A 17,607-nucleotide genomic window follows, 5' to 3' on the forward strand; every position below is an offset into this window, starting at 1 on the left:
AAGGTCTGTGATTTTGGATTGGTTCTCCACTACCCCATCTTGAGATCTTGCTTCAATCAAAGATCTGCATCCCTTCTTGGGAGGGGAGGATCCAAAATCAAGTTTCTCCTTTCCTTCTAGAAAAATCCCAGTTTCTTTTTCTCGTTGATCTTAGAATACATTACAGCTAAGGGAGTATCCAGGACTGAGTCTAAATATTCATCATCATTCATGTAGTTTTGAAGGAGTCTCTGAGTCTTTTGATCCATGGGCATATCCAAATCATGTGGTAGCAATAAAGGTGACAACAAGAGTGGTAAAGGTGACAACAAGAGTGGATAAGGGAGCTCAACCGATAGATTGAAATAATGTTTTGATGACAAAGGCTCTATATTTTTTTTTGAGATATAGAAGTCATCTTCAACCTCCAAGTCAGCTTTGATGTCATTAGCAATAACATCCCTCTCCTGTAAAATGTTAGCTAGAGGCATAAATTTTCCTTTACTTGATTCTATTAATGTTGTAGCACCCCTTGCTTGCTTTCGCCCGACTTTATTCTTTCTTTTTAAAACCTTTCTGGGATTCTGAGAGAATATATTGAAGGCACCCCTAATTAGAGAAGGGGTTTTCTTTTGACCAAACAAACTCCTTGTAGTTTTGTTGGATTGAATCTTAACTATCGGGGACAAGATGAGTGGGGGACAAGATGGAGGACGGAGGGGAGAAGAAAGAGACCCTGCACCTGGAAGAGACTGTTTCAAGTTTTCTAGCATATCATCTGAGAGTCGAGAGGGTCTTGGAGTTTGAATATGGCATGAGGCTACACGAATGGAAGAAATAGATGGAGATGCCAATCCCCTGTTCTCCATCTGAAGATTCATTTCATCGGTTGTAAGAACAACTTCTAAAAAAAGTGGATCCATTGGAAGTGCCAATGCCTTGACCTCCCTATGTGGATTCATGTCATTATTATTTAAAACTACAACTTCTTGGAGTGGAGATAATGCACCTCTAGCTGCAATTGACGAGCAGTTGCAAATAATTTAATTTCAAAGAATGCATTTACCAGGAATCTCCTTTCCCAATCTCAGAACTTTCTACTTCCATCTGCCCACTTATGAGGTTATCTCTAGTTCACTGCAAAAGCCTTGTTTTAGATCTATCTCTATAGAGATATTGGCCACATCCCCCTTGAGGCCATTCAGGAAATCTTCCTCAATACCCACTAGAGATCCTAAAGCATCTCCTATCTTCAAAAGGGCCTCCGAACACCAAAACTCAGATGGAAGACCAACTAAAGAAAGCCATACTGGAGATTTCTGAAATTTATGATTTGTCAGATCAAATCCTGGTTTCCAGTCCAAGAAATGGAAGGTCAAGCCTTGAAAAAATAGCGGACTGCCATTGATGATTGCATTCTTCAATGTAGAGTCTGCACACTCTAAAAAGGAAAAAATCATTCTGCAATGGTCTGACTAAGATCATTCTTGGAAAAGGAGAGGTCCATCAGGACATAATTTCTTTGCTATTCCCTCGGAAGTTGCCCCATTGTGCAAGAAGGGCATTCTCCTTAAGGCGGGCAATTGTTGGATTTAGAGAATCCGAAGGTAGAAGAAAAAGCTTACTCCCCATGCCTTTCCTATTCCATTTTTGGAGCTTTGGTTCAAAGGGAGGGACTTTCCAAGGAGGAAAGGGTTTTTTGAAACCCAAAACCCTATGATCCCTATGGCTCAACGGAACACTGGGGGCCATGAAGTGGGTTTGAAAGCCTTGAGAATGAGTTTTTTTTCGGAATGGAGAGGCCTGTTTAGAAGGAACAAAGATGGACTTCCTAGTTTGAAGAGGGATGTCTTTTGGACTTGTTGCCACTTTACTTTCCCAAGTATCTAAGCTAGGATACTTTGAAGACGCATTATTCTGGAAAGCGAATGAATTTGGGTGGCAAGGAAAACCAACATTTTGATGTTTCTCATGATTTTGTCTTTACAAACTGTTGTAGCGTTGTTCTTTAGTCTGCTTATTTTCCAGATGATTTTGATCATTTGTTTGTTAGGAGTCGTTAGAGGAACGATCGAAAGAGGAGCCTGGTCATGACGAGCGCAAAGGAAAAACTATCCAAAACCATCTTTGATTACTCTGGTTCCTTTGGATTCTTTGATTTCTTTGGGTCCACTGGAAACTCTCGTTTCTCTAAAATCTCTGATTTCTCTAGGACCTCGGAAACCTCTGGTTACTACTAAAGTTTCTCTGGATTCTCTGGTTTCTCTAGATCCACTGGTTTTTCTAGATCAACTCCTTTCTGATCAACTTTTCCTCTTACATGAAATGCAGACTTATTGTATATTTAAAATTCTATTTTAAGTCTAAAGATTTGCGCATGCTGACTATATAAAAGAAACAATCCAATTACTATATTTTTTTAGGATTGTTATCTTTGTAAAGAGATCCCCTTGTTTAATAAAGTTTGAGGAAGACCTCTATATTGAAGTGCATATTGATGTAATTTGTTTATACGAATTTGATAAATAAATTAATTTGTTTTAAAAATTACTTTTTATTTATTTAATCTAAATTATATAACACATTTCCCTCTACAATATAAGAAATCCAATTTACGGAAGATAAAATAAATATACTCAACCTATTGTGAGGCAATTTAAACCAAAAAACATAGAACAAAAGGTGAGTTCTTGCTTAAATTGTGGTTTGTTATTATTTATATCTGAAGGTTTTGTGTAATCTTATTTAGATGGTTGTTATGAACGGATATAACATGAGCTCCATGTTTTCACTTGTTCGTGTGGTTAATTTGCATACAAGCTGGTCTAAGCAAATAATATAAAAAATAGTAAAGGAAAATCAAAAGTTTAAGTGGTTTTGAAATTGGATTATTGATAAAGAGTTTATCAAATTAAAAATTAAACTTTTCAAAATTTCTTATGTGAAAAATGAGGTTACAATCATCTCTTGTATGATTTAAATGATATAAATATTCTTTAATCCCTAATTCTTAATCAAAAGAAGTTGATTATTCAATGTATATTGTTAAAACCAATATATAATGAAAATGTATAATAAATTGTAAAAATTTGTTGTGTGATGATATTCAACACACACTAATTCATCAAAATAATAAAAATCAAGCGTACACTAATTTAAAATATAAAAAGTTAATATCTCTATAATTTTTAATTTCAACATATCTTTTTACATATAAATTACTTATATAAATTATATTATCAAATCAAATTCAATAAAATATTTAAATTACATGTAATTTATATACCTTTTAGATACTTTAAAAAAACATTTTACTTTCTTAAAAATAATGTACAAATACTTCTATAAATATGGCTCATCTTGGCTGTGATATCAGCACATATCTAAGCAAACTTTTATAAATAAGAAAAATACGTTTCCCACCATTATCTGATAACATAACACTATGAAATCCAAATAAAAGAGTGGCAGGGCTTATATATATTTAATAATATATATAGAATAAGTTGAGAGGTATCCTTCTAGAGGCACCTATTTTTTTATTGATTTATCGGCATTAAAGTGCAATAGGCGCCTCGAGAAGGATACCTCTTGGCTTATTCTATATATATTATTAAATATATATAAGCTAGTAGCAGTGCTAGCATGAATTGAAAGACATGACATAAATTAATTTCAATATATATATTGTTGTATAGTTTAGGATTCTATTTGGTTCAATTCTAGATTTATAATTATAGTTAGGATTGGAATCAAAATAGTAGGCCTAATTCAATAAGGATTAGGGTTCATTATGGTTTACTATTAGGGTTAGGATTCCATTTGGTTTAAAATAGTAGGCCTAATTCAGTAAGGAATAGGGTTCATTTTGTCTTGTTATTAGGGCTAGGTTTATGGTTGTAGTTAGGGTTTACATCATTGTTTAGGTTAGGTTAAGGGTCAGGGTTTGGATTTACATCATGTTTAGTGTTACGGTTAGCGTTAAGATTGTGATTAGACTAGGATTTAGGGTTATGGTTAGATTATGTGTAGGGTTATGGTTTATATCATAGGGCTATGATTAGGGTTAGGATTATAGTTAGGGTTTACATCATTGTTAGGGTTAGGTTAATGATTAGGGTTTGGATTTACTTCATGATTAACATTAGGGATAGGGTTAAGATCGTGGTTAGGCTTTGGATTTATCATTATGGTGAGGATTATGTCTAGGGTTAAGGTTAGAGTTTGGATTATAGTTAGGGTTTACATCATTGTTAGGGTTAGGTTAATGGTTAGGGTTTAGATTTACATCATTGTAAGGGTTAAGGTTCTAGTTAGGCTTAATTTTTAGGTATATGGTTAGGATTATCTCTATGTTTAGAGTTTATATCATAAGGTTAGGGTTATGATTGTGGTTAGGGTTAGGGTTAAGGATTAGGTTTAGGATTATAGTTAGGGTTTACATCATTTTTATGGTTAGGTTAATGGTTAGGGTTTGTATTTACATCATGTTTAGTGTTACAATTAATGTTAAAATTGTGATTAGGCTTAGGATTTAGGGTTATGGTTAAGATTATATGTAGGGTTAGGACCTTTATATCATAGGGCTAGGGTGGTTATGGTTATGGGTTAGGGTTAGGATTATAGGTAGGGTTTACATAATTGTTAGGGTGAGTTTAATGGTTAGGGTTTGGATTTACGTCATGATTAGGGTTAGGGTGAAGATTGTGGTTAGGATTAGGATTTACATTTATGGTTAGGTTTTATGTTTAGGGTGGTTGTTTATACATCACCGTGTTAGGGTGAGGGTGAGCACAGTGGTTAGGGTTATGGTTAAGTTTAAGATTATGGTTAGACTTAACATTTATAATTATGGTTAGGGTTATGTCTAGGGTTAGGATTTATATCATAGGATTAGGGTTAGGGTTAGGATTATAGATAGATTTTACATCATTGTTAGGGGTAGGTTAATGGTTAGAGTAAGGGTTAGGGTTAGGGTTGTAGTTATGGTTTGTATCACTTTTAGGGTTAGGTTAATGGTTAGGGTTATGGTTGCAGTATGGGTTTATATCATTGTTAGAGTTAAGTTAATGGTTAGGCTTAGGATTTAGTATTACTGTTATGATTATTTCTAGGTTTAGGGTTTATATCATGGGATTAGGATTAGGGTTAGGATTAGGATTTATGATTATGGTTAGTTTTACATTTAGGGTTAGGGTTTATATCACAACGTTAGGGTTAGGATTAGCATCAGGTTTAGGGTTATGGTTAAGTTTATGATTGTGGTTCAAAGGATTAATATTTAGAATTATGGTAAGGGTTATGTCTATGGTTAGGGTTAGGATTATAGATAGATATTATATCATTCTTAGGTTTACGTTAATGGTTAGGGTTAGGGTCGGGGTCAAGATTATGTTTAGGCTTATGATTTATGGTTATGCTTAGGATTATGTGTAGGGTTAGGGTTATAGTTGTGTTTTGCATCACTTTTAGGGTTAGATTAATGGTTAGGGTTTGCATTTACATCATGGTTAGGGTTAAGGCTAGGGTTAGGGTTAAGATTGTGGTTGTGCTTAGGATTTAGGGTTAGGATTAGGATTATGTTTATGGTTTATATCATTGTTAGGGTTAAGTTAATGGGTATAGTTCAGATTTACAACATGGTTAGGGTTTGGCTAATGGTTATGGTTTGCATCACTTTTAGGGTTAGGTTAATGGTTAGGGTGAAGATTGTAGTAAGGGTTTACATCATTGTTAGGGTTAGGTTAATGGTTAGGTTTTGGATTTAGGGTTTAAGGTTAAAATTAGGGTTAGGGTTACGATTATTGTTAGGGTCAAGATTTAATGTTATTGTTATGATTATTTATAGGGTTAGGGTTTATATCATGGACTTAGGATTAGGGTTGGGATTAGGATTTACGATTATGGTTAATTTTATGTTTAGGGGTACGGTTTATATCACAATGTTAGGGTTAGGGTTTATATTAGAGGGTGAGAGTTAGGGTTAAGGGTTAGGGTTGGGATTATAGTTAGGATTTACATCAATGTTAAGGTTAGGCTAATGATTAGGGTTTAGATTTATATCATGGTTAGGATTAAGGTTAGGGAAAGGGTTAAGACTATGGTTAGGCTTAGGATTTAGGGTCACATTTAGGATTTTTTCTAGGGTTATGATTTATATTTATTGTTATGGTTATGGTTTGGATTTATATTTATGGTTTACATCACTTTTAGGGTTAGGTGAATGGTTAGGATTAGGAATGCAGTACGAGTTTACATCATTGTTAGGGTTAGGCTAATGGTTAGGTTTTGGATTTAGGGTTAAGGTTAGGGTTAGGTTTACAATTGTTGTTAGGATTAGTATATAGTGTTATTGTTATGATTATTTCTAGGGTTAGGCTTTATATCATGGGATTATGATTAGGCCTAGGATTAGGATTTACGATTATGGTTAGTTTTGTGTTTAGGGTTAGGGTTTATATCACAACATTAGGATTGGGGTTAAGGGTTTAAGGTTTATATTAGAGGCTTAGAGTTACGGTTTTAAGGGTTAGGGTTAGGATTGTAGTTAGGGATTACATCATTATTAGGGTTAGGCTAATGGTTAGGGTTTATATCATAGGGTTAGGGTTAGGATTAGGATTATGTTTATAGTTTATATCATTGTTAGGGTTAAGTTAATGGATACAGTTTGGATTTACAACATGGTTAGGGTTAGGGTTTGGCTAATGGTTATGGTTTGCATCTCTTTAAGGGTTAGGTTAATGGTTAGGGTGAGGATTGTAGTAAGGGTTTACATCATTGTTAGGGTTAGGTTAATGGTTAGGTTTTGGAATTAGGGTTTAAGGTTAGAGTTAGGGTTAGGGGTTAGGATTTAGGGTTTTATTTTAGAGGGTTAGAGTTAGTTAAAATGACGCATTGAAAATAGGATATCTATTTTTTCAGTTTTTAATTTCTTACTTTTCTTTTTATGATTCTTAAGTAGATTAAACTTCTTTAAAACTACTCATTATTTTCATTCAATCTTTTTGGTAAATTTGAACTCACCTTCATGGATCCAAAGAGATATTTAAATAAAATGATGCATTGAAAATAGGATATTTATTTTTTAGTTTTTTTAATTTCTTACTTTTTCTTTTTATCATTCTTAAACAAAGTTTCAATCACAATCTATTGAAAGAATTAATTTTTAAACAAAGTTTCAATCACAATCTATGACAAAACTACCATTAAAACTACAAAGATGAATAGGATTTAGTAATTTGTTTTTCAGTGTGTGCACCATAACTTTTCAGTGTGTGCACCATAACCTTTTTTTTTCACTATAATTGCCAGAAAAAGGATTTTTACAAATACTTTTTTCTGCAAATCTATTTATGGTATAAAAATATGTGCTTTTGTCCACGAAGCAACATCATCGTACATGGAGGTAAACACCTTACAAATCTATGGAGAAACATATAGCAGAGCAAAAACCCTAATCTCTAGGGTTAGGGTTTCAAAATCCACTGCCTTGCAAGTTCAACTGGCTTGGTTGTACATGAAATGCGCCCCTCCGAGTTACAATCATTTAGATTATTTTCTTCACCATTTTCCATATTTGTAAGCTACAGGATGGAACAGACAAATATTAGTGTTACAAAGTTTAGCTTAAATTTGTATCCTTTTCATATTATTGATTTTGTAATTTTTCTAAAGATATCATCTGACTGTAAAAATCTAAAGTCTTTAACCAAATGAATGAACTTGTAGGTAATACCCACCCATTCCTTGAGAATAAAGCACTTATGCTGGAATCCAATTACCTGTACACAACCAAGATCAAAGCAAACACATTTAGGAGATGAAGACTCAGTATGTGTAGATTTCTGGATTCAGTTTTGCAACATTTTATAATATCAATATTTTGGATCATATTTCCATGCTCCTATAAGATAAAATTGGTTTCATTTATTTTCTTCTTCGCCATTTTAGATCTTATATTACAATCCATCAGTAACATGAAATTGATTTTATTAGAGATCAATGCATACAAAAATTATAAAATGTGGAAAATTAATGCTATTAATAGATAACAACTATTTTAAGAAGAAAATTAAATGCTTGTGTCAATGTTACCTTGCTTTCTGTCTTTGGGCGTTCATATTTTAAGACTTCTATTTGTTTTGAAACACCAAGTAAAAGAGGTAAACTGATCAGTATATAGTATTTTTTAGCTTTCCAAAAGTTGAATATTAATATGCTGATGATTCTGCAAATAAAATAGATTCAACAAACCTACAATATGAAAACAATATGAAATCTATAAAACAATATTACATACCTCTATCTCACAATGAAACTGCACAATTGATCCATGGTGCACTACCGTTTTTGCCAGATCTATTAATCTATTAATTATTTTACTTTCTATATTAGTTAATTATTATTTTAAACCTTAAATAATTGAAAACCAAATGACTGTCAAAATTATTGAAAACCCCCAAATGTTGACGCATAAATTTGCTGCCATTGTAGAAGCCTCTCGGCTTAATAACATAACACTATGAAATCCAAATAAAAGAGTGGCAGGGTGCTCAACTCTTGAAACTCACATTGCTTGCTACATTTTTATTCTATTCTACTCGTGTTTCCCATTAATAATGACATTTTCTGATGAAAAGAAGAACAAGACATGTCTCAGAAAAACATTCTTGCAGTATTATCAAATATATTGATCAAAACGTATTCTCTATAGAATTTTTTAGACAATTAAGTTGTTTTATGGAGCTTGCTTGGTGTTTTGATGTTTGCGCAGAATTCATGGCATAAGTTGGTTGTCAGGAAATGGCTGAGCATAAACTCAAAACCAGAAGAATTTCAAGCTGATGAAATTATTCAAGGTAATCCCATTCTCACTAGGAAGAATGTGCAAAATAGTTATTCACATCTAATTCTACTGTCTAAGATTACTCAAAGAATTACCTTTTTTAATAGATATTTTACATACTTGCAGGGTTCTGTTTCGATCAGCATGTTATTCCAGCAGACAAGTTTCTGCTTTGTTTGCACTCATTTGACATCAGGAGAGAAAGAAGGTGATGAGATACGGAGAAATTCTGATGTGAGGGAGATCATAAAGAAGACCCACTTTCCCCAAATAGACAAGATTATCTCAGAGAAAACCCCAGAAATAATTTAATTTGGAGCATGAATAAGTTTCAACTGTGTCTTCTTATACTCTCCGATGAATTGTGATAGACTAAGCCATTTTATTAAATTGAAAAAATAAACCCAAATGAGAAAACTTGATATGAGATCTTCCAAATTTCCATTATTATGTATGACAATGGGTTTTTGTGATATGCTGTTTATGTGATTTAACTTTATCATTTTATTTTGTAGTCGAGTTATTTGGCTTGGAGATTTGAATTATCGTCGTGCACTTCAATATGCTGACAGTAGACAACTCGTGATAAAAAAACACTGGAAAACTCTGTTGGAGAAGGATCGGGTTGTTACATAATCTATGGAATGGGATTGAAATGCATAGTTTTGAATTAATTTTGTAATTCAAATCATAAAAAAATATTCCTAGTGCTAACGAATCACTCATTTTGGTTTAGCATATTTAGAGAGCCCTACAAATTGTGAAAAATAGCTTAATAATTGCTTCCCCGTATCAATATTTTAGTTTAAATGTACTATTCCTATAAAAATATACAATTGTTTAGATATTTTAGTATATTAGTTTAAATATTTAACTATTTTTTAAATAGTTTCTATTATTTTTTATTTTACAGGTGTGATCGAATACTTTGGTATGGTAAAGGTTTGAGAACTTTTCTATGTTCGTGGAGAGTCAAAACTTTGTGACCATCAACCTGTTTATTCAATTTTTATTGCAGAAGTAAAAAGTAGCAAAATATTTTGATGAGGTTAGGTGTAAGATTTCAAGTGGAAGAACTCTTGTCTAAAATTGAAAGTTATCACTGAGTTCTTAAATTAAATGTAAGAACTTAGAATGGTTGGGTTGTTGCCATCATTTTCATCATACACAATTTATTAAATGTCTATTAAGAGTTTTTGGCCATTAAAGTATGGTAATAAGAAAACTTCAAGACTATTATACTAATATTTCTGATATTGGAGGCATAGTATGTTAAAGGCATATTATTATACTAAGTGTTTGATTGAGGAGAATAATTCTTACATAATTAAACCTAATAACAAGGCCTTATCATAATTAAATGCAATATTTACCATTTTCTAATATTTGGTCTTATTCTTGCTTCTAATTGATGCTCTATGTATCAAATGTATCTTGTAATGCATGATCCGAAATTAAAATGTGAAAACTTGCAATTATTATTATTATTATTATTATTATTATTATTATTATTATTATTATTATTAATGAGGTGAAATAGAGTTGTTTGGAAACTCATAAATTATGCTGTGAATTAAAACTTAAAATGGAGAAATAATTTTATTTAGTCTTAAGTTTTGTAGTTAATCTATTGATGTGGATACCTGATCTAAGTTGATGGGTATATGAATCTTAAGAGCAATAGAATGAATTAGCTAATGAAATTAAGTTAAAATTTTAAATTCTTCTAAAAGAAATTGTATGAAGAACAATCACTAATCCTATTCATCTAACATTTTAAACAAAGAATAAAATGACTATAATGACTAAAAGAAATATACCAGTATGAATTGCAAGTAATTGAAAGATATGTAAGAAAATGGTATATAAAAAATGCAAAAGCATATTGATTGAGAGAATACAATCCACTCTTGCATAAGTTCTATTTAGATGAAGCTTTGGGTCAAACAAATATAATTTGATAAAACAAATTTTATAATTAGGAGTTCATTCTAATTTTATTAACTTGTAATGAAATTGGAAACAAATTTTATAATTAAAATATCAAAATCAAGTTCATTCTAATTTTATTAAATTGTAATGAAATTGGAAATAAAATGTCATATGCCCCTAAAAATTATGTAAATAATGCCATATGCATATATCAGCACACGTAGATAGTTCAACAGTTTGTTATCATAGTGCTTTGATAATATTTTTGTCTAATTTCACAGTACTGAATTAGTTTCCTTGTTATTATGTTCATTTACAGATTAGGTTTTGTGCTAAGAAAATTTACGAATCTTTGATGCTAGATGACGAATTGCAACCCTTTTTTTCATTCATAGAAAGTAGAACAGGTCAAGTTTGTCTGACACTATAAACTTGTCGAAAGTGACACTTTGAATTGGATAGTGATGCAGAATTATACAGTTTTTCTTCCTCTACAAACTTGTCGAAAGTGACACTTTGAATTGGATAGTGATGCAGAATTATACAGTTTTTCTTCCTCTACAAACTTGTCGAAAGTGACAAAATAAAGGATGCAATTTTGGATAGTTCAAGATTACAAAAAATTGGTCCGTCCTTAATCGGTTTGGAAAGAGTGAGCCTACATGTCTTGAGGATGAGGAGCTTGATTATGTAAGGGAGATTATATGTAATGCAAAACTAAAGTCTAGAGATGTAGGTTTATTCAGTGAGGAAGATGTAGATTTAACTTGTTTGAGAAATTGGAAACTCAAAAATCTTCATTAAGTCATCATTCTTCAAGCCATTTGAAGAATGGTTTGAAGAATGGTTCTTGCAATGTTAGTTTTAGGAAAGTATAAGGGTCATAGTCGAATAAATGAATTCTTCAAAATATAGTAGTAGGTGTAAATGGGGGAAAATGTCTAAGATCTTATGGAATTAAGATCTAGATTTAACCCGACATTCTTAATAGAGTACCTGCAAAACGCACATAAGGCAAACCAAAATCTAAACTAAAAACACACATGCATGCTATAAACTACTCAATTGCACTTCTATCAGCCAAGACCTTGTGTTGAAAAATGATGCTCTAAGAAGCACACCCACAAGAAACTATGGTGAATGAAGATTTGAAATATGATGGATGCAAAATAAGAATGCTAGAATGCAAAAAGTACGCTCCAATGCTAGATTGCCAGATTGCTAAATTGCCTATTAGGATCAATAAAAGATGAAAGAATCCTCTTATATAGAAGACCTTTGAAAATGGAGGGATAAGATTAAGAGGTGAAAATAAATGGCCGGCCAGGATTAAAGGGTAGGTATAGAAAATGATAAAATAATAAGAGGGTAGTTAGGAATAAATAATAAAATAATGAAGGGGGTAGGTAGAAGAAATTTATTTAAATAATAGAAGATTTAGGATAAAATAATTAAATAAACATAATAGAAAATGGCGAACTTTCGAGGCGAGCGAGGTTTTGAGAGCAATGTGTCTGGCATGCAGCGGGCTAAGCGTTGGGGAGATGAGGCGGTGTCTGATCCGCTCCCTCCAAAGGATCCCTTTGGCGTTCGAGTAGGGCATGTACCACAATGGGTTTTTCAGGAGGACAAATGGGTTGATGTTTTGGCTTCGCCTATGCGTTTTTCAGAGGATAAAATATTTCAGTTTGGTTTCCCTTCTTCTGCATATTTCAGAGGGTTTTTCTAGCGACATCAAAATCGGGCTCGAAGCTTGGGGACATGGCAAAAGGGCAAACAAAATTGGAGGGTTTCTAAAAATAAGGCTCTGACTCACCTGGTGAATGCCTCTGCGAAATTGTCAAGGGATTCGGGGGGTCATTTGATTAATGCCTCGGATGCCATTTTGGGGAAGAAAGCTCTTGATCTTCAAGCTTTGGCAGTTGTGATTTAGGTTTGGGGCGATCCTATGCCTCTGTCCAATCTTCATTATAAAATTCATGCACATTGGTATGGCACTTTGTACTTTGATGTTCTTTCTGCAAGCTCGTTTATTATTGTGTTTGATTTTGCATCTGCTAGGGATAAGGCTTTATGCACTCCATTTTTTTGGCTTGGAAAAAACCTGATTTTTGTGGAAAGTTGGAAACCCTTTCTGGCAACTTCTAGGGTTGGCCCAAAACAAGTCCCAATGTGGTTTAAACTTCCACTTTTACCATCTAAATTTATTGAATCTGATATATTAACAAGAATTGGGGATTCGCTCGGTAAATTTTTGATGTCTTGTTCATTGTTTGAGGATGGGGCACTGGTTGTCAAAATTTGTGTTTTAACTTGCCCTAAAATTCCTCCGCCAAAGTTTTGCAATATTCAATCTCCTTTTGGTTTGTGGCGTCAAAATCTGGTTAGGGATTCTGGGGTTTTTGGTTGCTCTGTTGTAGTTATGGATTCTCCAATGTTTTTCCACATGAAATCCATTCATTTTGGCTCGAGTGGAGTTGAATCTCCGTTTGATGAGAATGTGGAAGCTATTACCTGGAATAAAATCCAACTGTCTGGTTCTGTTGTTAATCCGCCTTCCCCCATGAACAAAACCTTCACTTCTACAGTTACTGCAGTGGCTCATAAAATTTTTGTTCCTCCCTCGATGATTGGATGATCGAATGTTCTTCCTCTGAAAAAACCTAATATCTTTCTAAATACGGGATTGTCTTTTGAGCCTGTGGTTGACTTGGGTAATATGTTAGGGGATGAATCACGTATCCCTGGTGTTTTTCATATAGATATGGGTGCTGATACTACTTCAGATGGGGGTATTTTATTAGAATCTACATCACAAGTACCTGAGGTTTTGTTAGATACTATCAATCCTGTGGAGATTGATGTAATTCCAGACAAGCATCTCATTGCTCAGGTTCAAGACTTAGTTAACACTAATAAGGTTTCTCTTGATTCTCCTTTAGCCAATAAGGTAGTCTCTTCGATCTCGGTTGACTTGGGCAATTTGGAGAATGACTTGGCCGCTTTTCCCACCAATAACTCTTTTGAGCTTCTCGATAGGGATAAGGCTTTGGTGGCTTCAGGTCTTGTGTCATCTCTGGCTCCCGTGGTCTCAAATAAGAAGGAGATTAGGGTAGATAAGGCCATCGTGGCGGTCACTCTTGGGCTTCCTTTGGTACAAACCCCTCTTCTCCCTTCCTCTCCCTTGTCTACTCCAGGGAAGAGGGGTCGTAAGCCCAAGCATATTAAGACCAAATTAGAAATTGATGCGGGAATCCAATCAACCATTCTATCTTCTTTGGAGACTTTGAAAAAGAAAAGATCAAAGAAACCCTTTAGTCCACCTCTCACAAGAGCTTTAGCTATTAAATGAAGTCTACATAATGTTTTTTCGATAGGATTGGTTTCTCTAGTTTCTTTAAATGCTTTGAGGGGAGCTGAAGCTTCCCCTCAGGACCAATGAAGATAATATCCTGGAATGTTAGGGGCTTAAACGCCCCTAACAAACGATGCTTGATTAAGTCATAATTGGACTTAATGAAGTGTGATTTGGTATTGTTGCAAGAAACTAAGCTAAATCTATAGTCGGCGGACATGTTATTTTCTTCTTGGAAAGTATGGAATTTTCGCTCATCTCCCTCTTCAGGTGCTTCAGGTGGGTTGGCAGTTATTTGGAGAGATTCTGCTGTTCATTTCTCATTAATTGCTTCATCATCTAATTGGATGCTTGGGCTAGGTAAGAGTAGGTTGTCAAATTTAAAGTTTTGGCTATTTAATGTTTATGGTCCTTCTGGGGTTCTAGAAAAAAGAATACTTTGGAATTTCTTGGTTTCTCTTGCTACTCCTTTGCGGAATATTTTTTTGATTTTTGGGGGAGATTTTAATGCGATTACTAGTATGGATGAAAAGGCTGAGAGAATCATCCCTAATAAACATGCTATTTCAGACTTTTGCAACTTCATCCATTCCTTGAATTTAGTTGATTGTAAACCTCTTAATGGGTCATTTACATGGACTAATATGCGAAGGGACTTTTGTCAGATTTCAGAAAGGCTGGATCATTTTATGGTTTCGGATAATTGGTTCAATTCGGGACAAGATTTTGTATCCTCAATTCTCCCCTTTACTGGTTCTAATCATTTCCCTATTCAGTTCAATGTTTTCAAGGATAGGGCTCCTAGAAAGTTACCTTTCAATTTTGAGCCAATGTGGTTTAGGGATCAATCATTTTTGCCTTAAAATATTGGTGGAATTCAGCCCCTTTTTTTCTTGGGTCTCGGATTTTTCAACTAGTTAAGAAGTTGGGCTTTTTAAAGTTTAGGATAAATGATTGGAATGTGCAACATTTTAAGAATGTTTTTGGTGAGAAGGCCAAGATTCAGGAGGAAATTGAGCAACTTAATAAAAACATTGTTGCTTCAGGTATGTCTTCTACAATGTATGATAAGCTAAAGTTGCCGAACATACAGTTGAGTGAGACCCTGGCTAGGGAAGAATATTATTGGAGACAGAAGTCTAGGGATCTTTTTCGGACTTTCGTCCAATTGCCTTGTGTACCACCTTATAAAAAATCTTTACTAAGGCAATTTCGGTTAGATTATCTAGACTCCTTCCTTGGATAATTTTGTTAGAGCAGGGTAGGTTTGTGCTTGGATGGGAAACTCCTAAAGGTGCCATTGTAGCTCACGAAATCATGCACTCCATATCCCAGCAAAAGGTATCAGCAATGATTCTTAAACTAGACATGCTTAAAGCTTATGATCGTGTTAATTGCCAGTCCCTGCTCATAATCTTGAACCATTTAGGGTTTTCACGGTGTTGGGTTAAGTGGGTCTTTTCATGTATATCCTCTGCTCGCTTCTCAGTATTGATTAATGGGTCTCCCTTGGGTTTTTTTGCTTCCTCCCAGGGAATTAGGCAAGGAGATCCCTTATCTCCTTTTCTGTTTATTCTTTTAGCGGAAGCATTAAGTAGGGCTATATCTAATGCTACGGTATCGGGTTTATGGTCAGACATCATAGTGGATGGCCTCCCTTCTTCACAATCTCATTGCTTATTCACTGATGATACGCTTTTGTTTGGGGAGGCCTCTATGAGGGAAGCTCGAGTTATTAAGAAAAATATTTCTAACTATTCAGCATTTTTTGGTCAAAAGGTTAATAAGCAGAAGTCCAAAAAAATTTTTGTGAATGTCCCCACTTTAGTTCGGGACAATCTTGCCCACTTTTCGAGTTTTCAAGTTGGGCCTTTTCCCTGTATGTACTTAGGCATTCCTTTCTTTCTGGGATCAGATAAGGCCTCCTTTTGGAATAAAGTTGTCCATTCTATTACCTCCAGAATTTCCTCTTGGAATCATAAGTGGCTAACAATGGCTGGTAAGATCCTTCTAATCAAATCAGTTTTGAATGCCATACCTGCATATCTCATGTCTATCCTACAGGCTCCCTCTCAAGTTGTTAAGAAGATTAAGGTTTCCCTCAAGTCCTTCCTTTGGAATGATAATTTAGGAGGGGAACACAAGATTCCTCTTCTTGCTTGGGATAAAATTTATCGTCCCAAGGAGCTGGGGGGTGTAGGTATTCGTGATCTGGTTATTCAAAATAAAGCATCAAGGTGGCAAAATTGATTTGGAAGTTATATGCAGCCCCTCGTAGTAAATGGGCCTCTGTCATTCTCACTAAGTATTTAAGGGGAACATCCAGAGAAAGGATTTTTACTGCAACATCCCTTCCAAGGGGTTCTGTGTTTTGGAATTTTCTGATTTCTTGTAGGGAGGTGGTCCTGCCACATTTATCTTGGGTTGTCCATAATGGGAGAAAGGCCCATTTTGGGGATGAGGTTTGGAATGGGCATCCTGCTCTCTCAGCTATCTGTGACTGTTCCCCTTTGCCGGATATCCTATCGAACCTTTGGGGACCTTTTGTTGCAGACTATTTTACCATTGTCACCTCAGGTCCATGTTTACTGGCTAAATGAAAGGATATCCCTCCCGTGGCTATTAATAATGATATCATTTTAGCTTTTGTAGAAGAATTTCGTAGGAGACCTTTAGTTTTCCATAATAAGGAGGATTCTTTGGTTTGGGTTAAAAATGCTACAGGCTCCTATTCGGTAAAAGAGGGGTATAATTCTTTGATTCATACCCCTATGTCTTTTTGCTGGCCTACTAAGCTTTTCTGGCATTATGCTTGTCTTCCAAAAGCAAGGGCTTTTGCTTGGTTGGCAGTCCAAGATAAAATCCTTACTGGAATGTGATTGGATAAGCTTGGGATTACAACAGTGTTTCCTTGTGTCTTCTGTGGTTATTGTATAGAATCAGTGGATCACCCTTTCCTGCTATGTCCCTTTACCTCTGAATGTTGGTATTGGTTGTTTGGTATGTTAGGGTGGTCTTCTGCTCTCTATTCAAATCTACTTTCACAATTTTGGTCCTGGCACTTGTTGTTTCCCGCTTCATTTTACTCATCTCTTTGGATAGTTGCTCCATCTCTGGTGATTTGGAATCTTTGGTTTGAAAGGAATTCAAGAATCTTCAAACATAAGTCTACATCTTTGGTAGACATAATTGGTAAAATCCAAGCCTTCATTAGTGAAGTGGTGCTTTCTTTCATTCATAAAAATTTAGATCATCTTAAATCCTTTTCGCATTGGGATAATTGGGTTACTTGGAGATGGCCTTCACTTCATTTAATGCCTTCTCATGGGGTTATATCAGATGCATCTTCTTCGCTTCTTAAGTGCAAGATGTCTAAGTGGAGTTCTCCCCCTTTCCCTTCATTCAAACTTCAGTTTGATGGGGCCTCTAAGGGAAATCCGAGGAAGTCTGGGATTGGGGTAATTATTTTTTATCATTCTTCAAAAATCATCAA

General features: G+C 34.5%; 1 protein-coding gene across 1 annotated transcript in view; it reads left to right on the forward strand.

The window, feature by feature from the left end:
* Positions 1-9,463, forward strand: part of LOC131857309 (type I inositol polyphosphate 5-phosphatase 8-like) — a 30,525-nt gene extending 21,062 nt beyond the window's left edge. The window contains exons 11-13 of the mRNA XM_059209597.1: positions 8,756-8,840; positions 8,954-9,035; positions 9,343-9,463. Of these exons, the coding sequence (XP_059065580.1) occupies positions 8,756-8,840; positions 8,954-9,035; positions 9,343-9,463 (288 nt within the window). The remainder of the gene's footprint in view (positions 1-8,755; positions 8,841-8,953; positions 9,036-9,342) is intronic.
* Positions 9,464-17,607: the final 8,144 nt, after the last annotated feature.

Source organism: Cryptomeria japonica, chromosome 1 (genome assembly GCF_030272615.1).
Source record: "Cryptomeria japonica chromosome 1, Sugi_1.0, whole genome shotgun sequence".
Taxonomy (NCBI): Eukaryota; Viridiplantae; Streptophyta; class Pinopsida; order Cupressales; family Cupressaceae; genus Cryptomeria; species Cryptomeria japonica.